At 48.9% G+C, this 16135-nt stretch overlaps 2 protein-coding genes across 2 annotated transcripts in view; one reads left to right on the top strand and one right to left on the bottom strand.

Moving 5' to 3' along the window:
• Window positions 1–9776, bottom strand: part of NEURL1 (neuralized E3 ubiquitin protein ligase 1) — a 100055-nt gene extending 90279 nt beyond the window's left edge. Inside the window, exon 1 of the mRNA XM_037804832.1 lies at window positions 9235–9776. Coding sequence (XP_037660760.1) covers window positions 9235–9319 — 85 coding nt within the window. The 5' untranslated portion in view covers window positions 9320–9776. The remainder of the gene's footprint in view (window positions 1–9234) is intronic.
• On the top strand, window positions 9439–10119 carry LOC119509859 (translation initiation factor IF-2-like). The gene is made up of 2 exons (XM_037803881.1): window positions 9439–9974; window positions 10071–10119. Exons 1-2 carry the CDS (start codon window positions 9439–9441, stop codon window positions 10117–10119), a joined length of 585 nt encoding a protein of 194 aa, XP_037659809.1.
• Window positions 10120–16135: the final 6016 nt, after the last annotated feature.

The raw sequence follows: 16135 nt of genomic DNA on the forward strand, positions 1-16135 counted from the left end.
GGTACAACTGAACTAAAAGCCACCAGGGTATGCAGGATGGGTGCTCGGGATTCAGACCAGCTTTTCTGAAGGTTGAGGTGGCTGAGAGGGCTACCAGGCACCCTGAGGACCATCCGCTTTGTCACTGGGAGGAGAGTTGGATGAGTTTGCCTAATCCACAAGTGTGACAATCAAAGGAGGAGCCCAGACTAGAGCTGAGGGGATCTCTGAGGGCAGGCCAATGGAACTGAGGCCTTGAATATCCAATTATGGCAGGAGGGCCACTAGGAGCCATCGAAGGCTGTTGATGAGGAGAGGGGCATGATGAAAGTAGTACTTTAGGATAACTCTGGCAGCATCCGGCAGAGGGGCCAGCTACGAAGGCAGTTGTTCAAGTCTCTGGGATGGGGAGCTATGGACCCAGATTAGGGAAGCAGCAGCAAGAATGTGAAGGTGGGAAAATGGTTAAGAGCTTATCCTAGGAGGACTCACCCCTTCCAGAGGGCAGTAAGGAGGTTCAAGCTCTGCAGACAAGTTCCTGTGGCTCATTCTGGGCCACCTCAAAGAATCAAGGCCTCTTCGCCAACCTTAGCAGCCCCTCCCTCAGCCTGGCCTGGGCCTTAGCCATCATGGAAAAGAGACTGAAAACAACAGGTGTCTGGCTGGCGTCACATTGGAAAGAGGCAGTCTCCCTGCATCACAACCAGCAACCTTTTGACAGTGCCCAATTCAAGTAATCCCTAACTTTAAAAAGATGGGCGGTCCACTCTTAGGTATATACCCAAAATAACTGGAAGCAGGTGTTCAAACAAAAACTTATACACAAATGTTCACAATAGCCAAAAGGTGGAAACAACCCACATGCCATCAACTGAAGAATGGATAAACAAAATGTGGTCTATTCATACAATGGAATATTATTCAGCCATATAATGGAAAGTACTGATACAATCTACAACATGGATGAACCTTAAAAGCATTATGCTAAGTGAAAGAAGCCAGGCACAAAAGGACATGTGTTATTTGGTTTCATTTATATGAAATATCCAGAATAAGGAGATCCATAGAGACAGAAAACAGATTAGTGGTTGCCAGGGACTCAGGGGAAGGGGAGTGGGGAGTGGCTGCTTAATGGTTAGGGGTTTTCTTTTGGGATGATGAAAATGTTCTGGAACTAGAAAATGGTACTGTTTGCATAAAATTGGGAATGTACTAAACGCCACTGAATTGCACAGTTTAAAATGGTTAAATGGTTATGTGAAATGGTTAAATGTCATGTGAATTTTATCACATTAAAACATAAAAGATGGGAGGTGGCTCATCCAATTCCCCATCTATGGGTGACCACTGGGACTGAATATCTCTCCCCAAAGGCTTTCCCACTTGCCTGTCCCTCAGCACTTAGAGCAGACAAGCATTCAGCAGAGAGCTAGGGAAGGGGGAGGATCTTCATTCTTTGTATTTTCCTCCATGAAGCATGAACCCCCCTGCTCCAGTCACCCTGTACCCCTCACCATGAATCTACAAACACACTCATTCCTACCTGCAAGCCTTCGCTGTCTGTCCCTTCCCCTATCCTCCTCCCCATACCCTTGGACTCTTGCTACACTCCTTGCCCTCTATCCAATTCCTACAGCTCCCTCCATATCAGGCTCAAATCCTTCCCTGACCCCCTAACTCTGACCTCTGCCCACAAATCTGGGGTTTCAGCAGCCCAACTAAGCACTTGACAACACTTGCTTCCTCTGGGACATATGGCTGTTTCAGCCTTGCCTTTTCAAGCAGAGCTTCAGCCTGTGAAAGTCCAGGGATGCTAGCAGTCTTCAACCCCGAGCCAGGAACATAACAGCCTCTCAGTCACCACCTGTTGGGCCGAAGTGCAGAGCTATACCACGGCCCTCTCCTCTGGACACTCCTTGGCCAGTGCTACTCAGACCCTGGTGGGAATCACCAGCAGGACAGCGGTTAGTGTGTCTCTAGGAAGAAGACCAAAGTCTACCACCCGACAGGTGATGGACGAGCTCCCTTTGATGGGAGCCTGACAGCCAGAGCAAGATCTTAGGTCTCCTTATCAGTCCCAGGGTCTCTATTATGCTAAGTTCTTTCCAGTTGTTTTAATTAAAATGGTGATGAATCAACAGAGATTCCAATTATAGAGGGAGAGAAAAACTGAGTCAATCATCCCTTTCTGGATGGATTGATAAGAATCAGAGCTGAATTCTGGGTAAGTGCAGTAGAAATCCCAGCAGAACTTCGAGTGGACAGTCTTAGAATCACAGCCAGTATCAAGTTCAACATCAAAGCAATTAGAATGGAATTCTAGATGACCACTGATATATCAGAGTAGACTCCTAGGCCAATGCTCAAACAGTTAAAAGGGAATTTGGGGTGAACACTAAACAATTATAGAATAAAAGTGATGGCCATGTTAGGGTGGGAAAAATGCGAGCTGCTTCCTACAAGTCAGGCTGGAAAAGGTACCCACAGGAGCCTTCATGGTCACGCTCTATCTTTCACCTTAGGCTTGGAAGGAGCAGAATCAAAATTCCCGTGGCCATCTCCAAGAGGTGTGTAAGTGGGGGCACCGGAGAGTAGATCTTGGTAAATCAAGCCTAAAGGAAAATGGCAGGGAAACAGGGACTGCTGTAGGGAGAATTTCTCCGATAGAAGGAGAATTGATCCCTGCAAACCTGGGAGGTAGCCTACGCAGTCTTTCTGAGGCCAGATAGAGGGAAGACAGGCAGTGAAGGTGGCTGGGGTGGGGAAAAAGAAGTAGGAGGGCCTCAGACCCTCTCCTGCCCCCTCCTGCCCCTTGCCAAAGATCCCAGCTATAGAGACCTCCCAAGACGACAATCCCAATCTTTAGATAAAAGGAGGCACAATCACTGAGGCCTCCTCTGGGTTCCCTTGGGTCAAGGATAGACCAGGGCCTTCTCAGGGGGTGGTCTGTGAGCATTAGAGGACCAAGTCAACTCCTGCCCCTGAAGGACAGAGCACAGCTTTGCCACTTGACTAACCCACTGAGTAATTTGAGCAAATCACTATCCCACTCCTTCATTCTTCTCACTTGTAAGGGAGGAGACTGAACTGGATGATAACTATGGGTTCCTCCATCATTGGGAATCTGTTTCCAACTCTAGGAAACAGCCAATGGCTTTTAGACTATTAATGCTTATAGCTTATTTCTGACGATAAAAATAAAACTTGCTGTGATGGGTACATTCATTTGTCAACTTGGCTAGGTTATGGTGTACAGTTGTTTGGTCAAGCAAGTACTGACCTGATTGTTACTGTGAAGATATTTCATGGATTTAAATCATGGGTGAGTTGATTGCATCTATAGCCAATTATATCTATAATCAACTGAGGAGATTACTTCCAACAATGAGAGAAGCCTCATCCAATCAGTTGAAGGCCTTAAAGGGAAAACTGATGATTTCAGCAGTCAGAAAGAAGAATTTCTCTCTCTACTTCAGCCAGCCAGCTTCTCCCAGTGAATTCATCAAAACCTTAATCGGAGTTCCCAACTTGCAACCTGCCCCGCGGAATTCGGACTTGCTCATCCCCACAGTCACGTGAGCCAATTCCTATAATCCAACTCATAATATTTACATTATATATATATAATATATATATATATATATTCTCCTGTAGGTTCTGTTTCCCTGGAGAACCCTGACTAATACACTTGCTTCTTGTAGAAATTTTAGAAAAGAGCAAACAAAATATTAAAAAGAAAGGAGAAAATCTCATGTGAACCTGTTACCCAGAAAAAAACGATTATAAACTTTTGGAAAGTTTCCTTTCAGGTGTTTGGTTTTGTTCTTTCTTTTTTTCTTTCCTTTTTCTTTTACATTCATATCTTTTTTTCTTTCTTTCTTTCTTTCTTTTTTTTGAGGTGTCACACAGATACCCAAAGTTCCAGAAATCGATCAGGTTATACACAAAGGGAGCAGCACCTCAGAATTTGGAAATAGCCGTTACAATTCAGGAATAGTTGTGGCTGCTAAGAGCTTACAGTCTAGGGACCATTACAACAAGCCTTTCCCTGATAAGCTGTGCTGTAAGATTCAATTCTGAGTTTACACATTGTAGTTAGTCCATATTGGTGAAGCATTATAGTGTTTGCCTTTGTTTCTGGCGTACGTCACTCAAAATGTTGTCTACAGGATCCATTTACCTCATGGAGTGTCTCAAAACTTCACTCCTTCTCTAGTTGCTCAATATTCCATTGTATGCACACACCACAGTTCACCATTCTGTACCTCAGATGATGTAAACTTAGGCCACCTCTACCCATTACAAATCATGAATACTGCCTCCATGAACACCAGTGCGCAAGTGTCCATTCATGTCCCTGCTCTCAGATCTTCCAGATCATATCTTTTTTTTTTTTTGAAATAAATTCAAAGTTATAGGAACAGTTGCAAAAACAATACTAACCCCATACACAGAATTCCATCATACCCTGACCCCCTCCCCCAACAGCCCAATCCACCAACTTTAACATGCTGTCACATCGCTATTTCTTTCCCTCCCTCCCTCCCTATCATCCATCATCTATTGCTCTGTCTCCTGAACATATGAGAGCTAGCTGCACACACCCTTGAACAAACACTATAATTCACATATACACTTCCCATGAATAAGAACATTCTTTTATGCAATCCCATTAAGCGCAGCTAAGAAGTACAAGAGATTCAACAATGATACAAAGCTTACATTCTATATTTCCTTTTCCTTACGTCTCAACTGTGTCCCTTTGAGCCTCCTGTCCTCCATCCTCCAATCCCATCCAGGTTCATCCTTGGCATTCAATTGTCATCTATTTAGACTGTCTTTTTTTTTTTCAATTGTGGTAACATATATACAGCCTAAATCTTCCCATTCCACTCCCTCCCTGGCCTTGCATTAGTGGGATTAATCACATTTAGAATGTTGTAATGCTCTTTCCCACCATCCATTACTAGAAATTTCCCTTCACCTCAAACAGCAACCTTACACTCATTTCTTAACTCCCCATTGCCCCTTCCCCCATTTCTCTTAACCCATATTCTACTTTTCTTCTCTATGGTTATATTCTCTGATAATTTCTTTGTGTTTACTGTGGGGCTTAAAATTAACCTCTTAAATCCATAACAATCTTGTTTTTCTTTGATACCACCTTCATTTCAACAGGACACATAAACTATGTTCCTATACTCCTCCATTCCCCCACCTTTATATAGTTGTCTAAAATTACATATTTTACGTTGAGTTCAAAACCACTGATTTGTCATTAGAGTTTGTGTATTTTATATCATGTAGGAAGTAAATAGTGGAGTTACATTTCAAAAATTATTAACTTCTATTTGTATTCCATTGTGCTTGGAGAATGTGCTTTGAGTATATTCAATTTTTTTTTTAATTTATTGAGGCTTGTTTTATGTCCCAGCTTATGGTCCCTTCTGGAGAAAGATCCGTGATCACTAGAGAAAAATGAGTGTCCTGGTGATTTGAGATGTAAGGTACTATATATGTCTGTTAAAATTCTCTATATCTCTTTCTCCTTTCTTTGTTTCTCTGTTGGTAGGGCTCCCTTTAGAATCTGAAGTAGGGTAGGTCTTTTATTGGCAAAGTCTCTCAGCATTTGTTTGTCTGTGAAAAACTTAAGCTCTCCCTCAAATTTGAAGGAGAGTTTTGCTGGATAAAGTATTCTTGGTTGGAAATTTTTCTCTCTCAGAATTTTAAATATGTCGTGCCACTGCCTTCTCGCCTCCATGGTGGCCGCTGAGTAGTCACAACTTAGTCTTATGTTGTTTCCTTTGTACGTGGTGAATTGTTTTTCTCTTGCTGCTTTCAGAACTTGCTCCTTCTCTTCAGTATTTGAGAGTCTGATCAGAATACGTCTCAGAGTGGGTTTATTTGGATTTATTCTATTTGGAGTTTGCTGGGCATTTATGCTTTGTGCATTTATGTTGTGTAGATGGTTGGGGAAGTTTTCCCCAACAATTTCTTTGAATACTCTTTCTAGACCTTTACCCTTCTCTTCCCCTTCTGGGACACCAATGAGTCTTAAGTTTGGACATTTTATTTTATCTATTGTATCCCTGAGATCCATTTCAATTTTTTCGATTTTTTTCTCCATTCTTTCTTTTGTTCTTTCATTTTCTGTTCTGTGTACTTCTAGGACGCTGAGACATCATTTAACTTCCTCTAATCTTGTATTGTGAATATCTGGAGTCTTTTTAATTTGGCCAACAGTTTCTTTTAAGAGCTTCTATTTTTTTATTTACTCTTGCTATGTCTTCTTTATGCTCTTCTAGGGTCTTCTTTATGTTGCTTATATCCTGGGCCATGGTCTTCTTGATGTCCTTTAAATCCTTTGCCATGTTTTCATTCCTCGATTGTAGTTCTTTGATTAATTGTGCCAAGTACTGAATCTCTTCTGATATCTTGATTTGTGTGTTTGGAGTTGGATTCTCCATATTGTCTAGTTTTATCATACGCATTAAGATTTTCTGTTGTTTTTGGCCTCTTGGCATTTGCTTTGCTTGATAGGGTTCTTTCAAGTTGTAAAACAAAGGATACCAATCTAATTTTTCAGAAACACAGTTTGGTGACGTACACTTTCTCTAACTAACCAGCAGATGACATCTGTGAGTCACCTATACCCCTCAAGTCAGTTCTCAACCTTGTTCCCATGGTGTGTGGGAAAATGATTCTTGTGGGGTTCAGTTGGAGAACTCAGTTTGGGTGTGTTGCTGGAGCCATCTGCCCTGAATGTGGGGCATGTGTACGGGTGGCCAGGGAGGAAGGACAGCTTTAATATTCAAATCCCCCAGGTTCCCGGAGATTCAAGGCCGCCACAAGAGTCTAAGCCTTCATTTCATTTCAGCCCCAGACCCTCTCTCTCACTGTCCCACAAACCACTGGATTTGGTGTAGTGTCCCTGGGTTCTCCGAGCAGGTCTCCCCTCCCAGCCACGATCCTCCAGGAGCTCTGCCGAGGGAATGCCGTGCTACATCACAAGTGCGCACCGTCCTTCAAGGGAAGCCCCGGGCTGCCAGGCCGTGCGGGGGCGCTCTCAGCCTGATGCAAAGATGGCCAAACGGGGCGTCTCAATCCCCCCCTCCTCTCACAGTTCCTCCTTCCCAGCTCCGGGACAACTGGCGGGGCTCTGGGCTATGGGCACAGCCCCGGGCAGGAGTTTATTCAGCCCTCTGGGGAGCCAGCTGCAAGCCGTGGGGTTTCCTTCAGCTTTTGGCTCTCCCCTCCGTTCCCCCGGCTCCGAGGGTATCTGCAGCGGACTATCCTCCAGGCCAGACAACAAGAGGCCGGCCCAGCCCCCTCTTGCTGTGTTTTACTGCGTGGTTCCCACTCCCGCAACTGCAGCCGCTCCTGGGTTTTTCCTTTTTTTTTTTTGTTTAAAAGAGTCAGTCGGTCTCCAAACACCAAGCCCTGCCTTTCCCACCACGCCGCATGGCTGCGGGTCTTCCAGATAGCTTACTCACTCGTTTCAGAGTGCAGACTCCCGGTTTCACCAAGTATATGGCCTTTGTGGAACTAGCAGACCTCGTCCAGCTTGTGCATTGCTGTAACCAGTATTCTGGGTCACTTTCTGGTTTTTATCTAGCGTTTTTCACGGAGGTGTTTTTTTGCCCTGTCTCACCTAGCTGCCATCTTAATTTCTCTCCGTATCTTTTCTTTTTAACAAAATGGGGATCATATAGTCTATATGATTTTTGTAACCTGCTTTTTTCACTGTCATTATGTTGTGAGCATTTTCCTAAGTCATCAAATATTCTACAAAAATATAATCTTAATGACTGCATAATACTCCATCAGAAAGGATGTCCCATATCTGGGCTTTCAGGTTGTTTTCCTAGAGTAATTAACACCACCATGAATAGCCGAGCCTAGGGCATCAGCATTTGCCTGCATTTCCATTTCCTCAGGATCAATTCCTCTAAGTGGAATTACAAGGTCAATGAATATAATATTTTTAAAGGGTCTTGACATGCACTGCAATCTTAATTTCCAGATAAAAACAACAAACCCACTGATTTCCCTGAAATGAACAAGAGCTAAAATTCTGAAAAAGTTGGAGTTAGAATGCAAGTCCCATTTTCCCGCCTTTCCCCCAGGTCTCAAATGGTAACTGACCAGTGAAAGGGTAGACAGAATTCCAAGTCAGAAAATAAGGGTCAATCTACAGCCTAGCTCTGCCTCTCGCTGGCTTTGGAAACCTGAAACAAGCCTTGGTTCTCCTCAACTGTAAAATGGGTATGGTAAGCTCCACTCCGCTGACTGCCCAGAACAGACTGGCGGTCATGTCAAAAGATTCTTTGTAAACTTCATGCTTTGTACCAGAGGGCACTGCCACTATCTTCATAACCTGAGGGGCAGAGGGAGGGGCCACTCCTTGCTAAAGCCCATAGGCTTCCCCTCCTGGCTCTGAGATGATCTGTGTGATCCTCTTATCTGTCAGAATGCCAAGGACAAGTGCCCTTGGTTCCGAAGGTGACAGGAAATCAGCTTCCTGAAGGGATGTGGTGGGGTCTGAGGGCCTGGGAGGACCCACAATGTCTTCCAATGATCAGAGACATGTTGGAAGATGCAAGGCTGTGGGGCTGGGCCTAGTGTCCCCCCCTCCAAGGGTGCTGGGTGGGTGGGTGGGGCTTAGAGGATGAAGACCTCTCTGGGAAATGTCCCTGTTTCAAGACTCCCAGCCTCTTCTTTCTACGGTTTTGACAGGCCTTTAGAGGAACCAGAAACCAAGCAGATTCAGTTGATGCAAAAAGTCAACAGCTTCAAGAACCCCAGGGGCCATCAGCTCTGGCCCCTTCCTCCAGACTGCTGTAAATCAGTCCTGTATTTTTAAGCCCTTCCAATCAGAAAAGCAACTAGTGTTCTCAGCCTGGTCATGTGAAATGGACACCGTGGTGGCTCCCCATGAGCAGCACAGCTGGCCGGCCGCAGCGTCTCGCCACACTCCCCTCTCCACCCAGCAAGTGCCCTTCCCCAGCCCTGCACACTCGCCTCACATCACGGCTGGTGGGGAGAACTGTGCAGACACCACCCTCCCCAGTGCTCACCACCATCATCCCGTCTCCCACCCTCTTCTCTCCTACATGGCCAGACGTGCGTCTCCTGCCTCCAAATACGCACAACAGGTGGCACCCGCCCGTGCTCTCCTCCTACACCTCCCCCGCCTCCACCTGCGTGCGCCCCAGTCCTCAAGCTGCGCCCGACCCTTGGCGGAGACTTCCTTACCTTTGAGGTTCTGGGGGTGGCCTCGCGGCACCCGGCTCGGGTTTCCTCGGGGCAGAGAGGGGATACTGGAGAAGTTGTTACCCATGGCATCTGGCTCCAGGACGGGTTCGGCGCTCGCAGGGGGCAGGCGAGGCTGAGCAGGAGAGGAGGTAACGTGTGCAAGTGTGTGCGCGCGCGGGGACGCGCCGCCGGGGGAGGGCCCCGATGGGGCTGGGGCTGGGGCCCGGTTCGGGCTGGCAGGCCGCTCCTCTCCTGGCTCTCTCAGAGCTTCTCGGTGCTGTGTTACCTGCCTCCCATTCCCCGCGGCGGGAGCCGCCGGCGGACCCGTGGGCCGGCGCCAGCGGCGTCCCTGGCTCCCCTCTTCCTCCCGCCGACGCTCGGGTTCCGTCTGGTGGTGGGCAGCGCGGTGGCTCCGGCGCGCTCCCCCCGGGCCATAGAGTCAGGGCCCCCGGCGCGGGAGCTCAGCCGCTCGGCCTGCCCAGAGGCTCGGCGGCTCGGCGGCAGGCTCGTTCCCCGCCCGCGGGGACGGCCGCTGCGGCGAAGTATGTGGCCCCCTGCCGCCGGCGGGTCTGCATGGAGCGCGGCTCCGTGGCGCGCGGGGAGTGCGGGGCGCTCCGGCGGTGGTGGGCCTCCCCCGGCCCCCGGCCCTGGCCTCGCCGGCTTCCTCCCGCGGCCGCCGCCCCCGCCCCGGCCCTCCCCTCCAGCAGCGTCACCGGGGTTCCCTCGCTCCGGTTGTTATGGTGACAGCTGCGCCCGTGAATGAGCGTCTTAGTGACACGCGCGCTTCCGCCCGGCCAGATGTGGCCCCGGGCGCCCCGCGTTCCCGGCTGCCACAGGTTCTCCGCGGCGCGGGGCGAGCGGGGTCGGATATTCGGCGGGGGGTGAGGGGGGTGGTCCACAGAATAGTGGAACTTGTTTTTGAAACAAAAGGAACAGTACAGTGAGAAGGTCGAGCTCCCAGGGGCGGGGACGGGCCGACTGGGTCTAATTTACAGCTATTTCCCTAGCACCAGGTGCAGGGCCTGGCACATGGTAAAGGCTCAAGAAATGTTTTTAAATGAGTGAATGGAGGACCAAATAAATGAAATGAGATTAGGAGACCCAGCACTTGACCTTTAGCTCTCAGTCAGATCTGAAGGGACCTTGGGGCAGGGGGCTCAGAAAACGAAACCCGGGCTGTCCAATTACTGGACAAATAGCAATGGGACCTTTGGATGCTGACAGACCTAGAAGCCTGGGTCGTTCAGAAGCTGAGGGAACAGATCTCAGGTACAAAACCATCACAGAACTATCAACTCTGTACTGAGTGGTTCTGACAGCTGTAAGGCAGGAAGGCCTGTAGCAATCAAAGAAGGCTTCCTGGAGGAAGGGGCTTCAGTAAGTTCAAATGACTCTTCCATCAGCATAACCAGCTCAGGATCAGCACAGCTACTAGGAAACCTGCAGGAAGGGAAAAGAAAGTCATTTTCCTCCTACCTGGACCTGGGGCATCACCTTCTCCCAGTCTATCAGGGGTAGAAGCTGTGTCAAGTTCCCCCCAGACAGTCAGCCTTCCTGCTACTCTAGCTTGCCTTTAGCTCCCTGATCTTGCTTCAGCTGTTCTGACCCAGGGTCAGCTAGGGCATGGGCTGGAAAAGGTCAACTCATCCCTTCTCTCACGGAAAGTTCTTCCCCAAGACTCCATATGCTGCTTCCTCATTATTCAAGCACAGTTCACACGTCACTTCCTGACATTCCCTGACCACTCCAACTAAAGAACCCCCCCTACACACACACATGCAGTCACTTCCATAACAATATTGTTTTATTTCCTCCACAGCTTTTATATGGAATTAGTTTGAAGGTAGCTTTCCCCCCTCATTAATATTCTGCCTCCTCCCCTAGAAAGGGCATCTCCAGCCCCTAGAAAAGTGCCCAGTACGTAACAGCCTCTTAATAAACACTGTGGAATGGATGGATCCCCTGCCACCAGCAGAAAGAGTCCACTGAGATTCCTGGGAGTAGAGCCTTCTGAGCTGCTCTTTATTTCCCTTCTCATTCCAGGTATTAAATGCCTGGGACTCCAGGCAAGCTGGAAATATCTGTGACAGCCACTCTCTAGGGTCTGAAGGGAAAGGCAGCCCCACCCTGGCCCCCAGCCTCTTAGATGCCCAGAGTTATGTGCCCTGCCAGCTGCAGAATGGATGGGGCAGGTCAGGGAATGCTCTCTTATTGTGGGACAGTATCCTCCCAACGCTCCCTCCCAAATGATGACTCCTGTGTGAGAAATCCGTGTTCTCAATGGCAGCACACTCCCACTTTTTCACATACACCTCTACCCTATCTCACACACTCAAGCACACACGTTTACACACACATACATGCATTTATACAGCCCCGAAATCTGTCTGAGTAAGGTCACAGTGAGCTGCCACTGGGATCGGGCCTTTTACGAGTCAGAATAACTCTGAGGGCCGGGTATAAATGAGGCTAATTCCCCCACCTGAGTGTGTGTGAAGTACAATGTCCTTGGTTAGGATTTGCAGACAGTGGCTGGGAGGGGCTGGAAGCCCTTCCTGGAGTAGTCCCACCCCTCCCTGTACCCAGGGAGGAGGAGCTGGGGCACAGACAGGGGGGTGAACAGAGTACAGCAGGGATGTCACAGGTCCCACATGGTCCCAACCTGAGGCTGTGGGCAAAGCAGGGGAGAGATGGAGAAGTTTGCAGGGAAGGAGGGAAGGAAGGGCCGGAGGAGGCCAGAGGCAGCCAACAGGGCTCTGCAGAGGAAACAGGGCAGCCTGAGCCCAGGAAGCATCACAGGAAGGTGACAGTGTCAGGAATAAAGGCAGGGAACCAGCACACGGGAGGAAGGACCAGGCAGGGCCCCGGGCTCCTTCAACAGAGGCTCTGACACTACCCTCCCCTTCTCTCTCCCTCTCTTCATCTCTTGTGTCTGTTTCTCTCCCCTCTGGCTCACCCCCTCTCTCCCTCTCCCCCTCCTTCCTACCCTCCTTCCCTCCCTCCTTTTCCTCCTCCTTTCTCCAGCCTCTTCCCTCCCTGCTCCTCCCACCTTGTCTCTTTCTCTCCTCACTGGCTCTGCTCTTTTTCTTCCTTGCCCTGTCTCTGGTTTGGCTCACCTGTGTCTTCCCCTCAGCTTGCTCACTCTCCACAGCTCCCAGAGCAGTTCAAAACTTGAAGAGTCTCCGTGTTCATAAAATAATAAAATATTTGACTAAGCATCTCCTTTCTTTCTTCCCTGAGCCCAGAACCAGTCACAGAGGAAGTCCCTCACCAGGCAGGCAAGAGTGGGGTTCATTTAGGCCAAGCCGGGCTCCCCAGAATTGAGAACACCTCATTAGCAGCATAATGTCTCCCTCCCTGTCAAGAAACCTTGAAATAAGAAACAGCCACCACCATCCCCAGCCAGCATGCAGGACACCCTCCCATCCCCCAAGGCCCACAGGAAAACCTGTGCAGGAGGTGGTTGGACACGTGGGCAGGGGAGATGACCCCTGAGTGCCTGGTACTAGTAGATGCTCAATAAATATTTATTAAGTGAATTGATGAATAAAGAAATGGACAAATTAATCCATCAACATGCAGACCAGCCTACATTATCAGTTCCCCTCTTTGAACCTCAGCAGTTTTTCCAGAAGTCAAGCCTTCCCTCTGCACTATAGGACAAGAGTCTATGCCACCCGCTCTAGCATGGATGGCCACTACACTGCCTTGTGTCCAGTTGCTTTATTATTCAGCTTCATGTATTGTCCCAGTGGCAATTTATTAAGCACCAGCTGTATGCCAGACACTGAGTGAGGGGCAGTTTCATTGCCAGCACCATGGGGAGTGGGGGGGTGGGGTCTGTCCCCTGCTTTTTTGTTCTACAGTTCCGGCTTCCCACCTAAGTTTAGGGCTGAACACACAACAAATGTCAACAAGTGTCGACTGTGTAGCTGTTCCATTGTCTCTGGGTTCCAAACTTTTTTGGTCATGTACCACTAGAAGTAATAAATTTTTAAGCATGCCCCCCAATACATATATATTTATTTATAATCTCTATGTTATGTATATTATGAAACATACACTAAATAGACAAATGAGGTTAAAAAGTGGATCATTCTGTCCTCCGCCTGTGATGCACACAATGATTCTCAAATGTACATCAGAATCATATGGGGAGGGCTAAATGCAGAGGCCCAGGCCCTGCCTGAGAGATTCTGGTTCAGTAGAATCTGATACACACTTTGGATCATGGATCACACCTTGAGAAACTGCTGCATATGGACCTGTGTTCTAGTGGAGAGGATAATGTTTAAAGAATACCTGCAGACTTTCCGGGGAAAACTGGATACCACACTAGGACCAGGCCAGTGCAGGCTGCCACCCAAGCAGGGCTAGGCACACTGGAAGGTAGGGCAGGAGGTAGCTGTACAGAGAAGAGGGACCCCAACCCTTCCTCTGCTACACAGACAGCCTTGCCCTCTGGGAGGCAGCCCCTGGTCCAGGACTAATTATAAGACTTTATATCACCACATGCTAATCTTTGGAGCCCTACCCCACATCAGCTTTAATGTACTAAAATATACCACATTCTCCATTAAACATAATTCTTTTGCCTTTAACATTTTGAAAGGAGTTTTATAAGTTTGGGTTTCAGAACCATTTAACTACAAGAAACTCCTTGTAGTCTACATAATAGTCCATTCGTTTTATTTCTAAGCAGTCATGCATGGACTGGACTTCTTGCCAATTGAGAAAAATCTTTGATTGTCTTCTAACATAATGATTTCTTTGTAAGTACTGCATTCAACAATTAATGGAGTTGACAGCACATTAGGTTGTATAGGTGTTTAAACATGTATTACTTTTGATTTCAAAGTTTTTCTTTCATAATTTGGAGCCAGTAATGTTTTTCCAGTGTCAAGTAGGCCCTTGAGAAGTTCATTGACCTTAAGTAATGGGCCTGGAGTGCCCATGGGTGAAATCCAGACTGAGGCCCAGCATCCCATGGTTGCATCTGAAAAGACAGGAGGAGGCCCTGCAAGGAGCAGAAAGAAAAATGCACAGGACCACATGCCCCCATCTGGGACTTTGCAGAGACTCTGAAGGGACCCAGCCTCACTTGACTCATCCCAAGGCTTCTTGCTCAGATTATAGTGACAGGTAATGTTTACAGAGCACTTTGTCATATGTGCCAGGCCTCGAGCTGAGCACTGCCTGCGTATTAGTTCATTTAAACCCAGCAACAGTGCTGTGAGGAAGAAATGATTACTATCACCATTTTACAAATGAGAAACCCGAGGCTTAGGGAAGCTAAGTCACTTGCCTTGGAGCTCATGGCTGAAGCACTGTGGTTCAGGCCTCCAATGGTGAGTCCAAGTCCCCGGGATGTCGTGCTCCTCTCCAGGAAGGGGTTCCTTCAGTTCCCAGAATGGGGAAGACCCCCGTGGCAGAGGAGGTCTCCTCACCAGTTCCTGGTCCGGACCCTCATAGGGGCTTTGGCTCAGCTCCCCAGAGGCCAGGGAGCACACAACCACCAACGAGCACCACAGAGATTCAAAGTAACAGCCCGAATCCAAGGAAAACGCTCGAAATGGTTGTTAAGACCTGCCACCCTTTTCCTTTCATGAGACATTTTAAGTGACCTTTCCTTGGCAGGAAATCCCTTCTAAGAATGTTATCAAGACCAGAGAATCACAGAGGAAAAGTATGATCAATATGCCTACATAAAAATTTAAAACTCCTTCTGGCAAAACGTTGAAAGAGAAGTAGGAGGTGGCGGCTCTCCAACAAGCCAACAGCCTTAAATCACTTGGACCCAGTTCAGGGAACAGCCATGTCTCCCGTTACTGCTGGCAGTGCCAGGCTCGCTCCTACCCACCTGCCTCTCGAGGGGTCTCAGAGGCGCGCTCCTTGTTCCCACCTGCACCTAAAGGCGCCTCGGAGGGCCCCTCCTCGTGAGGGGGCTCGTGGGACGTTTTCTGTAGGCAGAGAGGGAAGCCCTGTGTCCCCTCCCTCCCGTCCCCTGCGCTCCCTGCTCCTCCCTGGACCCCTCTCCGCACCCTCCACTAGGGGGCCCTAGAACGCCATTAGACTCCCCTCGTTCTCCGGCCCCTCCCTGCAGCTCCCGTCCGCTGCTTCACTGTGGAGAAAACGCGTCACGGAGGAAACCGCTCTTCAGCCACTGAGCTGACCCCTCCGGGCAGCTTGGCTCCACTGGGCTGCTTTCTCATCTTTCATCCTGAGACTGATCTCAGGCGGAGGAACCGTTTCCTTCTTTCCCATCACGGTAGCTGGACCAAAGAAGGCCAAGCCCGCGCCCGAGACTCCGCCAGCACTGAGGGGGCTCACCCGTCCTGAGCCACGGCTCGGAGCTCCTGGGAGTGCTCCTGGGAGTGCTCCTGCCGCCTGGACGCCCCTGGCTGGGCCTGGCTACCCGCTCCCGTGTCTGTGCGCGTCCAGCACCTGGAGGCTGTGCTGTCAGTAACGGGGCGCCTCCTAGCGCGGTCCTCGGAGCCCCGGATCAGCCTCAGAGCTGGGGCTTCCCACCCCTGGACCAGCCCTCGCGCGCGAACACCCATCCACACAGTGGGAGTCCCAGAAGTCGCTTTCATTCGCGAGTTTGTGCCACAGACACAGGGGAAAGGGGGCCCTGAAGTCCCTCTGACCCAGGTGCGCTTACAGAGTAGAAGTCGGAAAATCCAGTTGGGTGCATCTCTCCCACCAGGAGCACGCCTACCTGTTTTTGCCCGCAGGTCTCCACATTTAGCCCAAAATGCAGCACTCGATGCAGGCCAGAAAAGTCTGAAAACAACTTCATTTCAGCTTCATCAGAAAATTCGCTTTTGTACCTCGTTAGTCATTTTTTTTTTTCCAAGAGGAAAATCATATTATAAAATCTAGGCTTACATGTTTCTTCTTC

Source organism: Choloepus didactylus, chromosome 15 (assembly GCF_015220235.1).
Source record: "Choloepus didactylus isolate mChoDid1 chromosome 15, mChoDid1.pri, whole genome shotgun sequence".
In the NCBI taxonomy this organism is placed as follows: Eukaryota; Metazoa; Chordata; class Mammalia; order Pilosa; family Megalonychidae; genus Choloepus; species Choloepus didactylus.

Coding starts and splice junctions, on each gene's coding strand:
- LOC119509859 (XM_037803881.1), top strand. CDS start 9,439: ATGGGGCTGGGGCTGGGGCCCGGTTCGGGCTGGCAGGCCGCTCCTCTC. Junction 9,975..10,070: donor CCCTCGCTCCGGTTGTTATG/GTGACAGCTGCG, acceptor CGGCTGCCACAG/GTTCTCCGCGGCGCGGGGCG.